Source organism: Lepidochelys kempii, chromosome 8 (assembly GCF_965140285.1).
Source record: "Lepidochelys kempii isolate rLepKem1 chromosome 8, rLepKem1.hap1, whole genome shotgun sequence".
NCBI classification, from domain to species: Eukaryota; Metazoa; Chordata; order Testudines; family Cheloniidae; genus Lepidochelys; species Lepidochelys kempii.
This window is the reverse complement of record NC_136387.1, coordinates 50,200,480-50,217,463: the sequence shown is the minus strand read 5'-3', so window position 1 is coordinate 50,217,463 and position 16,984 is coordinate 50,200,480. Positions and strand designations below refer to the sequence as shown.

The 16,984-nt window shown below is 42.8% G+C and overlaps 1 protein-coding gene across 3 annotated transcripts in view; it reads left to right on the top strand.

Annotated features, from left to right (window-relative positions):
- Positions 1 to 16,984, top strand: part of COP1 (COP1 E3 ubiquitin ligase) — a 228,633-nt gene that overhangs the window by 117,295 nt on the left and 94,354 nt on the right. For all 3 annotated transcript variants that reach the window (XM_073356470.2, XM_073356469.2, XM_073356471.2), the window contains exons 13-14: positions 12,763 to 12,871; positions 14,767 to 14,848. In XM_073356470.2, the coding sequence (XP_073212571.1) occupies positions 12,763 to 12,871; positions 14,767 to 14,848 (191 nt within the window). The remainder of the gene's footprint in view (positions 1 to 12,762; positions 12,872 to 14,766; positions 14,849 to 16,984) is intronic.

Genomic DNA, 16,984 nt, shown 5'->3' with positions numbered 1-16,984 from the left:
ATCCATTGGAACAGTTTCCAGTAGAACACGAACACATACTACGGTGTTGCAACAGGAAGCTATGGATGTTGCACAATACAAATTTACACAATACAACCTCACACTGCATAATCAGTACACTTCATAACATCAGACAGTCAATCCGATTCTATTTAGAGAAGTATTCTTCTACTGCAACATATTGTATTACTACGAGAAAACATACAGACTTCTGAAGAATGGGACTATATTCCTTTCAAAACCCGGTGTTTGCTAGGCATTGTACAAATGTACAAGAAGGCACTCTCTGATCCAAAGAACTTGCTGTCTAAAAAAACCAGTTTAGGGCGAAGGGGGAACAACATGCTGGTGAAATGTACAAGAGGTGATGTTTGGGCCTATCATGGCTATACTATGTCTTTTCTATCTTTAACGACTGAGATATTCTCTACAGAGCTCAATAAAACCAGTCTTTTGAGAGAAATCAGCATTGATTGGTCTAGAACCTCTAACATTGAGGTTTATATTTTAAACCCAACTGTTTTAAATTGATCTGCCATTTTCATTGATCTGCCATTTTCTCCCCCTAACAAAATCAATTGTTTCCGCCTTCCTGGGTGGGCAATGTAAATTGGTAGATGATTGAAGGATTATAGAACTGTGGGGAGCTGGTTGGTTCCATAAACGGTTTCTTACCAGGCTTTAAAACATTATGATTTTCTAAAGGTATGGAATTTTCATAAGGACAATAACTTTTTTTTGGTGGGAATGTTAGCATAATGTCACTGAAACTAAGTTTCAACACGTTTGTTTGGGAATCTAGCAGTGGATTAGGTGCTCTTATTGCACTTCAAGCAGAAAGAGAGCTTTAAAGTGTATTTGATGTTTTTCTATTCCTCTGAGACTACTTCCAAACTGAACTCACTACTTCTAAATTTGATAATCTAACCCTGACAATCTTCTCAGTAGAAGGTAATTGTTTACTCTTGCTTCTCTGCCAGCCTCCAGTGAGGAGAGAGCCACATTAATGCATTTAGGGATGTCTACCATGTCAACTTTGTGCATGAGATGAGACACTTTTCACAGCTTCAAGATTTTTTCTTTTCCCATATTTGCTATATTTATATATGTGCGTGTACACCCAGAGATGTGACCAAATTAAAATTTAAAGTAAAGTTCCCTGGCACTCAGTAAGCGTGGGTGGGAGGAGAAGGTTCCTTTATTTCATTTCCTTGCTCTGTTTCCCCCCTTCCTCCTAAACAAATGCATTTGTCATTTGGCAGCTTCTTAACCCATCAACTCCCTCCAGCACTGGGGTGCTATTAGTTTTGATAGATGATGATTGGTGATCATTGACCAAATGCACTCTTGGTGTGCCCATTATCTATGCCAACACTCACTCTTGCACTCTGGCACAGATAATAAATTGCGATTCTAAATTGCTTGGCTTGGAGGAATCATAGAATCATAGAATATCAGGGTTGGAAGGGACCTCAGGAGGTCATCTAGTCCAACCCCCTGCTCAAAAGCAGGATCTATACCCAATTAAATCATCCCAGCCAGGGCTTTGTCAAGCCTGACCTTAAAAACCTCTAAGGAAGGAGATTCCACCACCTCCCTAGGCAACGCATTCCAGTGTTTCACCACCCTCCTAGTGAAAAAGCTTTTCCTAATATCCAACCTAAACCTCCCCCCGCTGCAACTTGAGACCATTACTCCTTGTCCTGTCCTCTTCCACCACTGAGAATAGTCTAGAACCATCCTCCCTGGAACTACCTCTCAGGTAGTTGAAAGCAGCTATCAGATCCCCCCTCATTCTTCTCTTCTGCAGACTAAACAATCCCAGTTCCCTCAGCCTCTCCTCATAACTCATGTGTTCCAGACTCCTAATCATTTTTGTTGCCCTTCGTTGGACTCTCTCCAATTTATCCACATCCTTCTTGTAGTGTGGGGCCCAAAACTGGACACAGTACTCCAGATGAGGCCTCACCAATGTCGAATAGAGGGGGACGATCACGTCCCTCAATCTGCTCGCTATGCCCCTACTTATACATCCCAAAATGCCATTGGCCTTCTTGGCAACAAGGGCACACTGCTGACTCATATCCAGCTTCTCGTCCACTGTCACCCCTAGGTCCTTTTCCGCAGAACTGCTGCCTAGCCATTCGGTCCCTAGTCTGTAGCTGTGCATTGGGTTCTTCCGTCCTAAGTGCAGGACCCTGCACTTATCCTTATTGAACCTCATCAGATTTCTTTTGGCCCAATCCTCCAATTTGTCTAGGTCCCTCTGTATCCTATCCCTGCCCTCCAGCGTATCTACCAGTCCTCCCAGTTTAGTATCATCCGCAAATTTGCTGAGAGTGCAATCCACACAATCCTCCAGATCATTTATGAAGATATTGAACAAAACCGGCCCCAGGACTGACCCCTGGGGCACTCCACTTGACACCGGCTGCCAACTAGACATGGAGCATTGATCACTACCCGTTGAGCCCGACAATCTAGCCAACTTTCTACCCACCTTATAGTGCATTCATCCAGCCCATACTTCCTTAACTTGCTGACAAGAATACTGTGGGAGACCGTGTCAAAAGCTTTGCTAAAGTCAAGATACAGTACATCCACTGCTTTCCCTTCATCCACAGAACCAGTAATCTCATCATAGAAGGCGATTAGATTAGTCAGGCATGACCTTCCCTTGGTGAATCCATGCTGACTGTTCCTGATCACTTTTCTCTCATGTAAGTGCTTCAGGATTGATTCTTTGAGGACCTGCTCCATGATTTTTCCGGGGACTGAAGTGAGGCTTACTGGCCTGTAGTTCCCAGGATCCTCCTTCTTCCCTTTTTTAAAGATTGGCACTACATTAGCCTTTTTCCAGTCATCCGGGACTTCCCCCGTTCGCCACGAGTTTTCAAAGATAATGGCCAATGGCTCTGCAATCACAGCCGCCAGTTCCTTCAGCACTCTCGGATGCAACTCATCTGGCCCCATGGACTTGTGCACGTCCAGCTTTTCTAAATAGTCCCTAACCACCTCTTTCTCCACCGAGGGCTGGCCATCTATTCCCCATGTTGTGGTGCCCAGCACAGCAGTCTGGGAGCTGACCTTGTTAGTGAAGACAGAGGCAAAAAAAGCATTGAGCACATTAGCTTTTTCCACATCCTCCGTCACTAGGTTGCCTCCCTCATTCAGTAAGGGGCCCACACTTTCCTTGGCTTTCTTCTTGTTGCCAACATACCTGAAGAAACCCTTCTTGTTACTCTTGACATCTCTTGCTAGCTGCAGCTCCAGGTGCGATTTGGCCCTCCTAATTTCATTCCTACATGCCCGAGCAATATTTTTATACTCTTCCCTGGCCATATGTCCAACCTTCCACTTCTTGTAAGCTTCTTCTTTATGCTTAAGATCTGCTAGGATTTCACCGTTAAGCCAAGCTGGTCGCCTGCCATACTTACTATTCTTTCGACACATCGGGATGGTTTGTCCCTGTAACCTCAACAGGGATTCCTTGAAATACAGCCAGCTCTCCTGGACTCCTTTCCCCTTCATGTTAGTCCCCCATGGGATCCTACCCATCCGTTCCCTGAGGGAGTCGAAGTCTGCTTTCCTGAAGTCCAGGGTCCGTATCCTGCTGCTTACCTTTCTTCCCTGTGTTAGGATCCTGAACTCAACCATCTCATGGTCACTGCCTCCCAGATTCCCATCCACTTTTGCTTCCCCTACTAATTCTTCCCGGTTTGTGAGCAGCAGGTCAAGAAAAGCTCCCCCCTAGTTGGCTCCTCTAGCACTTGCACCAGGAAATTGTCCCCTACGCTTTCCAAAAACTTCCTGGATTATCTATGCACCGCTGTACTGCTCTCCCAGCAGATATCAGGAAAATTAAAGTCACCCATGAGAACCAGGGCATGCGATCTAATAGCTTCCGCGAGCTGCCGGAAGAAAGCCTCATCCCCCTGGTCCGGTGGTCTATAGCAGACTCCCACCACTACATCACTCCTTTTGCTCACACTTCTAAACTTAATCCAGAGACACTCAGGTTTTTCTGCAGTATCGTACCGGAGCTCTGAGCAGTCATACTGCTCCCTTACATACAGTGCTACTCCCCCACCTTTTCTGCCCTGCCTATCCTTCCTGAACAGTTTATAACCATCCATGACAGTACTCCAGTCATTTGAGTTATCCCACCAAGTCTGTTATTCCAATCACGTCATAATTCCTTGACATCACCAGGACCTCCAGTTCTCCCTGCTTGTTTCCAAGGCTTTGTGCATTCGTATATAAGTACTTGAGATAACCTGCTGATCGCCCCTCATTCTCAGTATGAGGCAGGAGCCCTCCCCTCACAGACATTCCTGCCTGTGCTTCCTCCCGGTATCCTGCTTTCCCACTTACCTCAGCGCTTTGGTCTCCTTCCCCAGGTAAACCTAGTTTAAAGCCCTCCTCACTAGGTTAGGCAGCCTGCTCGCAAAGATGCTCTTCCCTCTCTTCGTAAGGTGGAGCCCGTCTCTGCCCAGCACTCCTCCTTCATGCAACACCATCCCATGGTCAAAGAATCCAAAGCCTTCTCTCCGACACCACCTGCATAGCCATTCGTTGACTTCCACGATTCGACGGTCCCTACCCAGGCCTTTTCCTTCCACGGGGAGGATGGACGAGAACACCACCTGCGCCTCAAACTCCTTTATCCTTCTTCCCAGAGCCACGTAGTCTGCAGTGATCCGCTCAAGGTCATTCTTGGCAGTATCATTGGTGCCCACGTGGAGAAGCAGGAAGGGGTAGCGATCCGAGGGCTTGATGAGTCTCGGCAGTCTCTCCGTCACATCGCGAATCTTAGCCCCCGGCAAGCAGGAACATTGGTGTAGAGAACATTGGTGTAGAGAAGACCACACTTGTATTGTTTAGTAACATATTATCCAAAAATCCATATTTAATAAAAACCTAAATAACTTGAACTGCTTTACAATAAGCTCAGATTTAATGCATCTTCATAGTTTAAGTAGAGAGAACGATTGTCCAAACCCATGTTCTGATTTGCCAGTTGGGTCTTTTTTTAGATGTCACAAGCATACATCAACTGTAATGGTGTGTGGTTGGGATCTCACCAAAAAGAGCAGGAAATCTGTCTGTTACATTAAAAAAAAGAATTCCGCTGAAGTTCTTAAAGCCAGGGTGAGGGCACCTGGTGGCATTATCCTTGTTGCTACTATTTTCTTTCTAGGAACTATGTTTTGTAGTGGGAAAACTACGTTACAGAATGTTCTCATCCCCAAATTGTTTTTAGACATTTATGTATAAATGTATAAGTGAGCCATACTCTAATACAGGGGTTCTCCCAACAAAATTTTTGGTGGCCTCAGAGTGCGGCCACCAACTCTTACCGGTGGCCACCCTGACAATTTTTCATAAAACTCTTAATTTAACTTCAGGAAAAACAAATATGCATGTATATGTGCCCAAATCATTGTAGTTTATTTATGTAGGGTTTTTTGCAAACTGAATATTAAAAATAATGTACAGTTGTCTCTCTTCTTTCTTGGACTCAAACAGAATAGAAACAAAAATAAGGTCTTTTGCATGTTCTTGTCTTTTGTTGCTGCTGCTGCTTTTGCTTTTTTGGGTTGCTTTTTTAAAGACTTGCTAGCTAGTAAGTCTGCTGTGAAAAGTGACATTTGTATGTTAATATCATGTATCACAGAAATAGACTTGCTAGCTGGGAGGCAGTGAAAAGTGATATTAAGAAACATACAAATATCACTTTTTCACAGCAAGCCGCGGGACAAATTAAGCCCTGGATGGGGAGGTGGGTAGGGAGGCAGTAGGGGCCAGCAGCGATGGATGGGGGGGTTGAAGGAGGCGGCAGTGGGAGTCGGGCAATGTGGGGGGATGGAGGCATGGCCAGTGCCTTGGGTCCGGGTGGGGGCCTGCCATCGTGCGGTTGGGGCTAGAGCCTGAAGTCCCATGGCCAGAGCCCAGTGATGGGGTAGGCTGCGGGGGCCAGGGGCAGGGCCATCCCGGGGGTGGGGGGGGGCAAGGCCCAGGGCAAATCAGCCTGTATGGGGCCTCCCCTTAACATGTTTTATACAGGTGAAATCTGGTTACAGTGAACTTCAAGGGTAGCTGCTGGCCACAGGTTAAATATTGATAGCACCAGCTGTATAATTATAATAAGTTATATTGTAGTTCTTTTTTATAATTGTAATGAAGTTCATATAATTTAAAAAAAAAAAACCTCACCGTTCACGATCAGTGTCACTCCACTTACCTTCTGAAATCCACCTTCCTGGACTTCCTTGCAGGAAACTCACTTCCCAGTGCATATGGTCTTGCTACCCTCTGTGGATTTTTTAAAAATGTAATTAAACAGTCTTAACACGGAGAGCCCATGTCTCGGGAAGTGGGTGGCTCTTAGTAGGGCTTATATGTGCCATGGTGTTGGGGGACACCAGGACCCTCCAGCATGGAGGAGGGGCTCTAAGATCTGTTTTTTCTGGGGGCTAGAAGGGGGTGGGGAGGCGGAAAAGCAGATGGATGGAGGACCCCAGCCTGGCGGGTGGTGGAGAGAGCAGAGTTGTGGGATCCCAGGTCCTGGTACTGCAGGGAGGGGAACCCGAAGGCTGGAGAGCTGAAAGGCAAAGAGGACCCCTTAGGTAGGGAGGTGATAAGGGCTGGCCTTGGCCTGGAAGGGGCACCGGAGGACCCCAGTAGAAGGGGGAGGTGTGTGGTACTGGGGGGACACCAGGGCTGGACGATGGCGAGGGAAGATGGAGACTACTGGCTGGTACTCATGTGTGCTAGGGACAAGGGGACCTCCTGTGCTGGTGGAGGGTCCCGCCGCAAAAGGGAAGAGTCCATCCGAGGCAGAAGGGTAGGGTCAGGGTCAACCTGCCCTGGCACAAGTGGTTGGGGGGGGGGTGATAGGACCCTGTGGCGGCAGGTGACTCTGGGAGCCAGCAGATTGGGCTGGGACAGGTCAATCGCTGCTGCTGCAGAGCCTAAGCCCGAGTCCAGGGGGCTGCGGGCAAGAAAAGGAAATAAATGCCAGGGCCGGTGCTGCCAACGCCAGATCCCCTGCTAGTCCCCCAGGCTGCCCTGCCCTGCAAACCCCCCCCCCCCCACGTCTCCCTGAACTGCAGGGCCTGGGACGGTTATCCGGGTCCATCTTATGGATGGGACAGCTCTGGCCAAGGGCAGGGGGTGGTGAGGCTAGGGCCAGAGGAGGCAGTGGGGACCAAAGGTGATTGGGGGAGTGGTGAGCCGGAAGCTGCGTGACCAGAACCTGCCACCCGCCCCACAAGAGCTGAAGGTCGGGAACTCTCACTGGCTGCCTACTCCCCGCAACTCCTTCTCTCCCCCCGCCCCAATCACTGCCTAGGAGGCGGTGGCGGCAAGAAAAGCCTCTGGTGGCAGCATTTAAGAAATGGTGCTCTAATATCACCAAGTGGAACATAGTGGTGACTTCACAGGTAGTTTGAAGACAATTGACAGTTAACTTCACGCTTCATAAAGTTTTCCAGTTATGTGTGAAGAACCTACTAATACACATGGAGGCATATTGGTGTGGTAGAATGAAGTTACAAAATGGTCAGTGAGATGCAATTTGCAGTTCCAGTGAAAATTCTTATAGTGAAATTGATCTATGAAGATGAGTTTATTAAAGTTTCCCTGTACATTCCATTCCTTTTCTTCACATAATAAACTGCACTTCTGCAGGGTTTTGGGTTTTTTTGCCTTCTGAATTTAACATTATAGGAAACTTATGCTAAATTGACCTATTAACCTTGTCCAAAGCTTGGCGCCACCCCACCCCCCCACCCCACCCCCCCAAAAAAAAAACTGGTACTGGTTTGTAAACAGTGGCTGTGATGGGTATTTATGGAAGCAGGCATGTGACTGCATTTGTGAGGACTCATGTCTGGCCAAGAGCAAGTCTGGTGTTTTAGAACAGCTATGAAAAGGGAAGCCCTTGCCCAGTGCTGAGTGCCAGCTGGGTGCTTGTTGAAAGATTCTGCTTCACTCGGAGTAATTCATTGTAAACCTTTTTGGAGCTGGGCCCTTAAACCAGTTGTGTCTGTCTGTGTGTGTGTGTCTCTCTCACCCACCCACCTTTCTCCCACCTGCTTCCTAAATGCATTCTTGCCTATATGGGCTTTCTGATCTTTGTTAAGAATAGGGAGGAAATAAGCACTTGCATTTTTTGTTAAATTTGCACAGCTCCCCCTAGAAGTATTAAATGCTTCCAAGAAAAACAGATGATGACATAAATCCTTCTAAAAATCCCATTTACAGATTCATAGCCTCAGTACAAGGAACAAATCCTGGCATTGTGTAGTAACTATAAACCGCATCCTGTGATCTAATTACGATTTGCAATGTCCCTAGCTATGACAGGCGATAACCTCTCCTTCTCCTTGCTGCAGAGGGAGAAGGGAAAGAGGGAGAGAAAGGGATGAACAGGTAGCAGCTAATGCTTGCTCTGCTTCTGTGATTTATTCAGGAGGCAGAATTGTTGCTTTGCCATAGGTTGAGAGAAATGTGAAGATTTAGAGTTCAACAAAAAGAGAAACTAGTCTCATGGCTGCCTGATCTACAGTAGGCAGCATACAAAATGTGGGTAGGAAAACATTTATGAAACACATCTTTAATATTCTGCATGTTCACACACAGTGTATGTTTGCAGCAGCAGCGCTCTGTGATAAATGGTACCCCAACTCCAAAATCAGCTGCATCTCTTTAGTCAACTGCAGTAAAAGCAAAAACCACAAGAATAGGTTATTTTTTGTTTTAAAAATTATTCCTAAGATGTGTTTTTATTTTCATACATAAATCACATGTATGGCTGTTCCGTCCTAATCACAAGTGATGTGCTCATTACTGTAAGGTTTTGAAAGCATCAAAATAAAGTTAAGCTACAATTCTCAATCTAGATTCCCTACTCACTGGGTCCATGTGGACACTCTTTCCATTGCTGTTGGAGCCCTTTAGAAAATAATCACCTTGGAATCTCACACACTCTGATGAGACACAGAATGTTTGGACCAAATGTGATGTAAGGATTTGTAGCTTTGAATTCCCTTCGCTTTCACTTATTGGAATAATCATCTCAGAGCTGTCTCCCCTTCTGTCGTGTCATATTGTTTGCTGAGTTTTTCTCCAAAACCATTTGTCTGCTACCTTAGCTAGGGTTTGGTTAAACAGCTAAAATGTATTTTAAAAAATTATTTTAATAGTAGTTTTACTTCTGTGCCACTGCAGCGTTCGGTCATGCTGTCATTTGCATTCTTTCAGAAGCCAGTCTTACAGCTGAAATGTTTGAGCATGTAAGGCTTCTACCTGGAACTCAATTAATGTACTTACCACACAGAACTATTCTCTCTCTCTCTCTCTCTTTCACTTTTCACACTGTGTGAGTAGTCCCCATTCAGGTAAATGGGGCTACTGTGTGTAAAGTGAAGCACCCGGTGCACAAGTCTTTTTAAGATCGGAATCTCAGGCTGTCTACATGGCCCACAGTTTGGACTATGGGGGTGTGAATTACAGTGTGAGCTAATGTGTTGGGCTGTAACTCTCCCATGTGGATGCTGTGGGCATGAACAAAAAGGTATATAGTTTGTATTAATGTAGTTCTGTTTAAAGAAGACTAAACTGCAGGCTCTGTAGACAAGCCCTACGGTGCAGATCTGATGCTCAGTTCATGAAAGCAAGCTAGCAGTTGACAACTAGTTCTCTTCAGATGTACCTTGTGTGAGATTGTTTCTGCTAGTTAATCTCCCAGGAATGGAGATTTATACTGATAGCCTTTTTTCCTGTGAGTACTATCAAAAAATACAGCAGCTCAAATAGTAAGGACATCTGAACATGATGATGTGACTATTTCTAGATTTTAAAAGGAAGCTTTAAGAATGAAGAAAGCTCTCCACACACCTGGAGGAAGAGCTGTTCTATTAGTCTGATATATCCCTTGAGTATATCGTTTCATAAAAACAGGTTTCAGAGTAGCAGCCGTGTTAGTCTGTATTCGCAAAAAGCAAAGGAGGACTTGTGGCACCTTAGAGACTAACAAATATATTTGAGCATAAGCTTTTGTGAACTACAGCTCACTTCATTGGATGCATTTAAGTGAGCTGTAGCTCATGAAAGCTTATGCTCAAATAAATTTGTTAGTCTCTAAAGGTGCCACAAGTCCTCCTTTTCTTTTTGTTTCATAAACGTTAGTCTAATGATAAGTTACACAAAACCTCATGCATTGTACTGTTTAATAGAACATTCCAGGTTGTTAAAGATCTAAAAGAAGCTTGGTGATGGTGAGGGGAGAATCAAGTCAGGAAGATGAAGAAAATTATTTGTTTTTGTCGATTATGACCCTTTAATTTTTTTGAAGGATTGTGTTTAAAGATGTTTGACATATGAGACTTAAAACAGACCAGCTTCTAGTCAGTTTTTTCATTGCTACTAAAACCAATGTTGTGGGCAGGAGTGAAACTGACAAGAACCACGTCCGTCTCACTCTGCAACTAGGAGAGAGGAAAGCAGATTTTTATTCACCTACCAGCTGGAGGTGGCAAAAGGTAGAGCCCTTGAGCAGGGTCCTAGGATGGCATCCTAGAGGAAGCCCAACACTTTTGTCTTGTCTTTCTCCAGGAGTTAGATTGGAAGAAAAGAATTATGGGTGGTACTTTCCCAAGTTCCACCCACTTGTTATACAGATATAACATGCAGCTCACAATAGATCAGAGCTTTCATTATATGGTTGTCCTTCTCCTTTCTTACGTGATTTGATTAGCAGTGAAATAATTAATGCTGACATTTTAAATTGTGCTTCAGGGCACAAGTCACTCATCTGTTGGCGGTTAGGAAGGAATTTTCCCTGTGGGTAGATTATTCTATAAATTCCTACTATAAAGTTTCTTGAATGTTTTTCTAAAGCTGTTGGTACTTACTACTATCAGAAACAGGATATTGGACTAGATAGTTCTAATTTGCTCTAGTACAGCAATTTCTTCGTTTTATGGTTTTCCTTAGGCTACAGAGTTAACGGGTTTTTAAATGAACAGGATAGTTCTCTTCATTGTTTCAACCTGTTTGCTGATTCAGGCAGGTGCCACTGCATCATTCACATTTTGAAGGTCCTTTGCAACTATAAGGACCAGAGGCATACATGTTTTCTAATTAAAAGCTTGCTACTGTTCTGAAGATACAGTTAAGCTTCATTCTTTCTTAGCAGCTGGTGTTGAAGAGTGGCTTGAATTCTTGCCTGGGCATTGCCTCTAAAATTAGTACTCTACATCTTAGTTCAGTTTTCTGGCTGCTAAGGCTTGAAAAATCTAAATATGAAGGGGTGGTACAAATGAGTGAAGAGGTGGAGGTGAGGGTGTGAACAGGGATGCAGATGTGGTTGGGTGGGTGGAAGGAGTGAGATTGATGGGATAGATTAGAAAGGAGGTGTTCTGCATGGGGGAGGGAAAGAAGTGGAAGAGATAATATAAGGGTTGACGTATGATAGAGAGAAAGAAATGGACACGGAGAACAACACAGAAAATGGCAGGTTAGCAATCACATTTTTAAAAGCCTTAAACCCTGTGTGTGTATAAGGCTATAGATAGCATTTAAAAAAAAAACATGTTAATTAAAACATGCTAGCGAACGCACTTCAAAACATCACCTGTTTTCCTACAGTAGACATACCCTAACTGGGTTATGGTGACTCAGTCTCTAAGACCCTATCTGGGCTGCCGGTTTTAGAGAAATTTCCCTGCGTTGCATTCACACCGTTCCAGCAACAATGGGAATGCTAGCATAGACTGACTGATTTATCAAGACTGTAATAATCTAAGCTAGTTACTCTCTCATAGCTATTTGGTGACCTATGTGAAATGGATCAGTGTCCGTTCAGTTCCTCTTACATGCGTCACAGTTGACAACTGGCACTTTTTCACACCAGATGGGCCAAAAATTGGGTGAATGTGTGTTCTAAATTCTCTTACCCTTATTGAAATATTTTTGGACACCAGGCTTGAAGCATATTCCCAGACCAGTAAGAGGAAGCTGGCTCTATTATTGTCCATGTTGTACCTGTTAGAAGGTTTCACTCTTCCATATTAATCCGATGCTATATCCTTCAGGACTGCTCAATTCAATATAAAATACAAACACAACCTATGTATTTTCTCTGATCCCTGTTTAGAGATCTCCCTCAAACCTTCCTTTCTCAAGTGACAGAGGAGGGCACTCTTTAAATTGAGAATGCAATGAATAGTCTGTTTCTTCTGTGTCAAAGAGGTCATAGTCTCCTTGCTTTTTTTTTAATCCTTTGGTACCAATGTAGTTGTATATCTTACAGCTGTAGATTGCATTAGTGGACTTCTGCTTTTGGCATCATGGTTTAAATTGTGGCTTTTAAGGAGCTAAAAGGTTAAAATGTTTTTCCTTTTTTAAAATTCTGGGTCTCTGTGCAAGTGCAAACACATATATCCTAGGAACAGAGCATTAAACAGCATAAAACATTATATAAGTTGCAAATAATATCTTGAGATGGTAAACTGCATAACAAAGACATTAAAAACACTTGTGTAGTTTGTATGCTGAAAATTTTTCCAAGTTTCTGATGCTTTTTGTTTTTTCCTTTTCTGATTATTTTAATAAAAGGCAACTGATTCAAGATTGTGTACTTTGGGACAGCCCAAAGCAAAGATCCTAATTGACTTGAGCTATTGCAATAATTATTTTTAAGGTGTATAGAATATAGTTTAAAGTAAGATTGTTTGGGATTTTCTCTTTTTAAAGCTGTATCAGCTGGAGTAGCTACCACAAGAACCTGTTAGCCAGCAGTGACTATGAAGGCACAGTCATCCTGTGGGATGGGTTCACAGGACAGAGATCAAAGGTCTACCAGGTAAAGTGCAGTCACCAAGCAGTACCATTTTCGTCTTTGCAAGGGCCATGGCTTCAGGTTTGTCTGCATATTAATGTTCTAATTAAGGTGTTTCTAGTAGTGCATTGATGGTTGCATGAGGCAAAGTGGCTGCATCTACAGTAGGTGAATTCCCTTGGCTAAGAGGGAGTTACCATGTTTTTGACTTTTCTATAACTCCATTGAGTCATGATTCTCCAGCAGTGACCAATGTAGCTTCTTGTCACAATAGTGAGGCACACGGCAGCCTTTAAGCAGTGATTGTGTGGCTAGCCAAAACCCTGCTGTTGGGGCACGGATCTGGGAAAAGGAAGAGGAGTTACTGGAGACTTCCATGTGAATTTAAAAAAAAAAAAAAAACCTCTGCATGGCTGCTTCATTTTCTTCTTAGAAGTTTTGTTGCTGTACATTCAACCATGATCATATTTGCAGAAGGCCTAAAAAATAGTGAGACTAGCGCGCCCACTGTAGAGAGAGAAAAGCAAAATGCCAAGTCATTTGAAAAGATTGAAGTAGTGGAGCTGCTGGCAGCCAGGGCAGATTTGATGCTAGTAAATAGAAAGCCCTGCACGTGGGACAGTAAGCTAGCAGCTCAAACACAGAATAGGTGAATGTAATCAAGCACTTATCCATTAGAATTTATTTTCATCTTGTCTCCTTAATCCTGTCTTAACGTTACTTTTCCATTTAATCAGTTGTAATGAGGGCCACTAGGAAGGTGTGTGATTGGAACTGAGAAGTTGGGACAGGAGGTGGTGGACCACTTCTTAAGAGTAGATGCGAACTGCTGCCATAGAGCGTGCATCTCTCTTTGACAGTTAAATAGGAATGTAAGATTTTTTCCTTAAGTTAAACAGCAGCTCTCATTATTGTGTATTAATCTGTATCATAAGATTCTGTGTTGACATCCTTTTATTATGTGTATGCCAACTAGAAAGAGATCTCACTGGACACAATGAATCTTAATATAATGAATTTGAGGACAGATTATTTATATAGTATAAATTTTCATTATGAATATGAAATGATGAAACTGGAGTTATATTCCAACTGTTACTTGTACTAAAAGAAACGAACTCCACTTCATTATTTAAACTCCCTATCTATTCTTTTGTCCCTTCTTCCAGATTTTCATAAGTTGAGGTATGTGCACAGACATATGCTGTATACATATTTGAAAGGCTACTTGGAACATTGTTCTGGATGTTCTTTTTCATGCCCTCTTCACGTCTCTTCTCAAGCTTTGTGAAGGTTTGAAATGACTTGACTAACCTTCAAGTTTCATTTAACAGAATGTTACGGAGCTAGTATATTAAACCTTCCTCATCACTTATAAGGAAACAGCATTCAGACTTGAAATGACACATGTATATGCGTGATAAACTACAGTTCCTGTGACCACTTAAACTTTTAATACCTGAGTGAACAATACTCCTCTTTCTGGACTTTCTAAACAAATTCAATAATCTCCTTGTTGAAAGATGCATTTTAATAGTATTTAGAAAATTCATGCATTTTTTTTGCTCAGAGAATGAAGGGCCACAAGGGAGTAGTAACACACCAAAATATACTGTCATGAGAAGTCTCCTCTGAGATAAGCAAATAAGCAGTACTTTTAAAAAAAAAAAAACAAAAAACCCACCCCTGGATGTAACTTGCTAGTGTTGCCATCTTTTGGGGCTTCTCTTAAACCACACAAGCATTAGTTTGTGTGAGAGAAAAATGTATTTAAGATCATTGCTATACATAGTGAATGTCCATATCCAGAAATTCCATCTTAATTCATCCAAACTGCATTTGTTTTGCTTTACTGCGTATTTTAGCGCTGGGAATTATAATGTACTACATTCCAAATATTTTCCTCTTTCTCAAAACAGGAGCATGAAAAAAGATGCTGGAGTGTTGACTTTAACTTGATGGACCCTAAACTACTGGCTTCAGGCTCTGACGATGCAAAGGGTATTTTGATTTTTAATTCTAGTGCTAAAGGCTGAACTCATTGTGTATTCCTTATGGTTGTCAATATAGGATGTGTCAAGTAACTGATTCCTTGGCTTACTTAGATAGTGTAACTGACTTGCCCAGGGTATTATAGAACCATTTAGGATCAGATGAAAGTGGGGGAGAGAGCTTTGTCTAGAGCTGGCTGAAAAAAAGGGAATCCTTTTCCTCTGAAAAATTTTGTTTTTTTTTTTAAAAAAAAACAAAAACCTGTTTCAAGGGAACTGAAATGGAATTTTTTAGCTTTCTCGTTGCCTGCACTTGTCAGTTGCTGAATTGCCACAGAAGTAGAGAGCCTGGACACTCAGCCTGCACCTGCAGCTCCTGGAACTGGAGAGGCAGAAAGCCATGGCTCTGACTGTCGCCTGGAGCTGGTGTGGGAAACAGTGCCCTGGCACTCTGCCTTGGCAGCCCTCTGTGAAAACTTTTGCCAATTTCACTTGCCAAAAGTGAAAATAACAGCCTTCCAGGTGGGCAGCCAGGTAGCTGCCATTCTGTTTTTTTTTTACCAATAGAAAATCAAAATCTTTCAGAAAAATTGAAATATTCTCTTAAGAAATCTTGATTTTTGTGAAGTGGGCATGTTTCATTTGGAAAATCATTCAGATAAAAATTATGGACCAGTTTTAGTCTAGTCTAGGATTTATGGGGAAAGTTGTGTATCATGTTAGCTAGTACAATCCAAGTAACATCATCTTAAACTCTAGTGTAAACAAGGCAAGTTTTACTACAGTGTATGCCAGACTGATAGTTGAAGATTTGGGGAGCTTTGGTTTTAAAAAAAAAAAAAGTTTGTGTACAAGAAAGAGAGTGGCTACAGATAAATGTGTGGAGACTGAGAATGTCCTCTCTTGCTTTTATCTAGTAAAATGGCTTTCTAGTAAATGATGATAAAGTATTAAGGATCATGCACAGCAAGAAACATCTTGTCCTATAGCAGAGATTCTGAAACTTTTGTACTGGTCACAAAGCCTCTGAGCCCCCACCCTCACCCCGAATTAAAAACACTTGTTTATATATTTAACACCGTTTTATAAATGCTGGAGACAAAGCAGGTTTTGTGGTGGAGGCTGACAGCTTGCCACCCCCCATGTAATTACCTCGCGACCACCTGTGGGGTCCCGACCCCCAGTTTGAGAACCCCTGTCCTACAGGATGTGTGACATGTTTTTTTGAGAAACTTAACAGCAATGTGAACAAAATTGGGTGGTGGTCAGGAAGGCATGGGAACTGCAGGAGTAGATGCTGGGAGTGAGCTGCTTCTTGCTTTGCCTCCTCCCAAGACTCCTGCTGGGCCCTGATGACCCAGGATTTTGGAGCTCTCAGCAGGCACACCATTGTGTCCCACAAGTTGAGCACTGCACATTGGAAGTAATACAGTTTCTATAAAGGGGGAATGGATAGAATTGAAATACATAATCTTTCTCCTTCCCTAAAGAACAGGACTTTATCTGCAGTCAGCCTACAATATCACATTAGGCAACCATTGCTTTTGAGTTCCTTCTGCAGCCACTGGCGGTCAACTCCAAAATGGGCGCAAACAGCTTTGGACAGAGCTGTTCATGATTTACTTTGAATGACAAATTAATTTTTCATAAAATATTAAACCTCGCAAGCCTCTGCCCCCTAAATTGCTTTTAAATTCTGTTTCAAAAGGAAGTCATATTAGCATTTCTTAAATGTGTTTGACGTTCTCGAGGTAATTGGTAATTCCACTTACAAAATGCAGCCTTTATGATGATTTCATATTATGGAGATTTTTTTAAATGGCTTTTAATAGATTTTTTCTTCTTCTTTATGGTGGAAATAAGGACTGTTTCCTTTAAAATTAAATGTAGTAAGAAAAATTCCCTCTGTATAACTGATCAACCTTTTCATCATTTTGCTCCCCATTCATGCTGTGCATTTTAAAAAGAGCTTATCTTCCAAATAGACATGCATTTATTAGCATGGTAAAGAGCTGTCCGCCTGAGCTGACTTTACAAAACAGGGCCTCACTTCACAGCTTAACAATTCTTTTCTGCAGAAACTGTTTTTAAAAGTGCAGTGTTTACACACACAATTTATGTATTAATGAAGACCTGCATTTTCAGT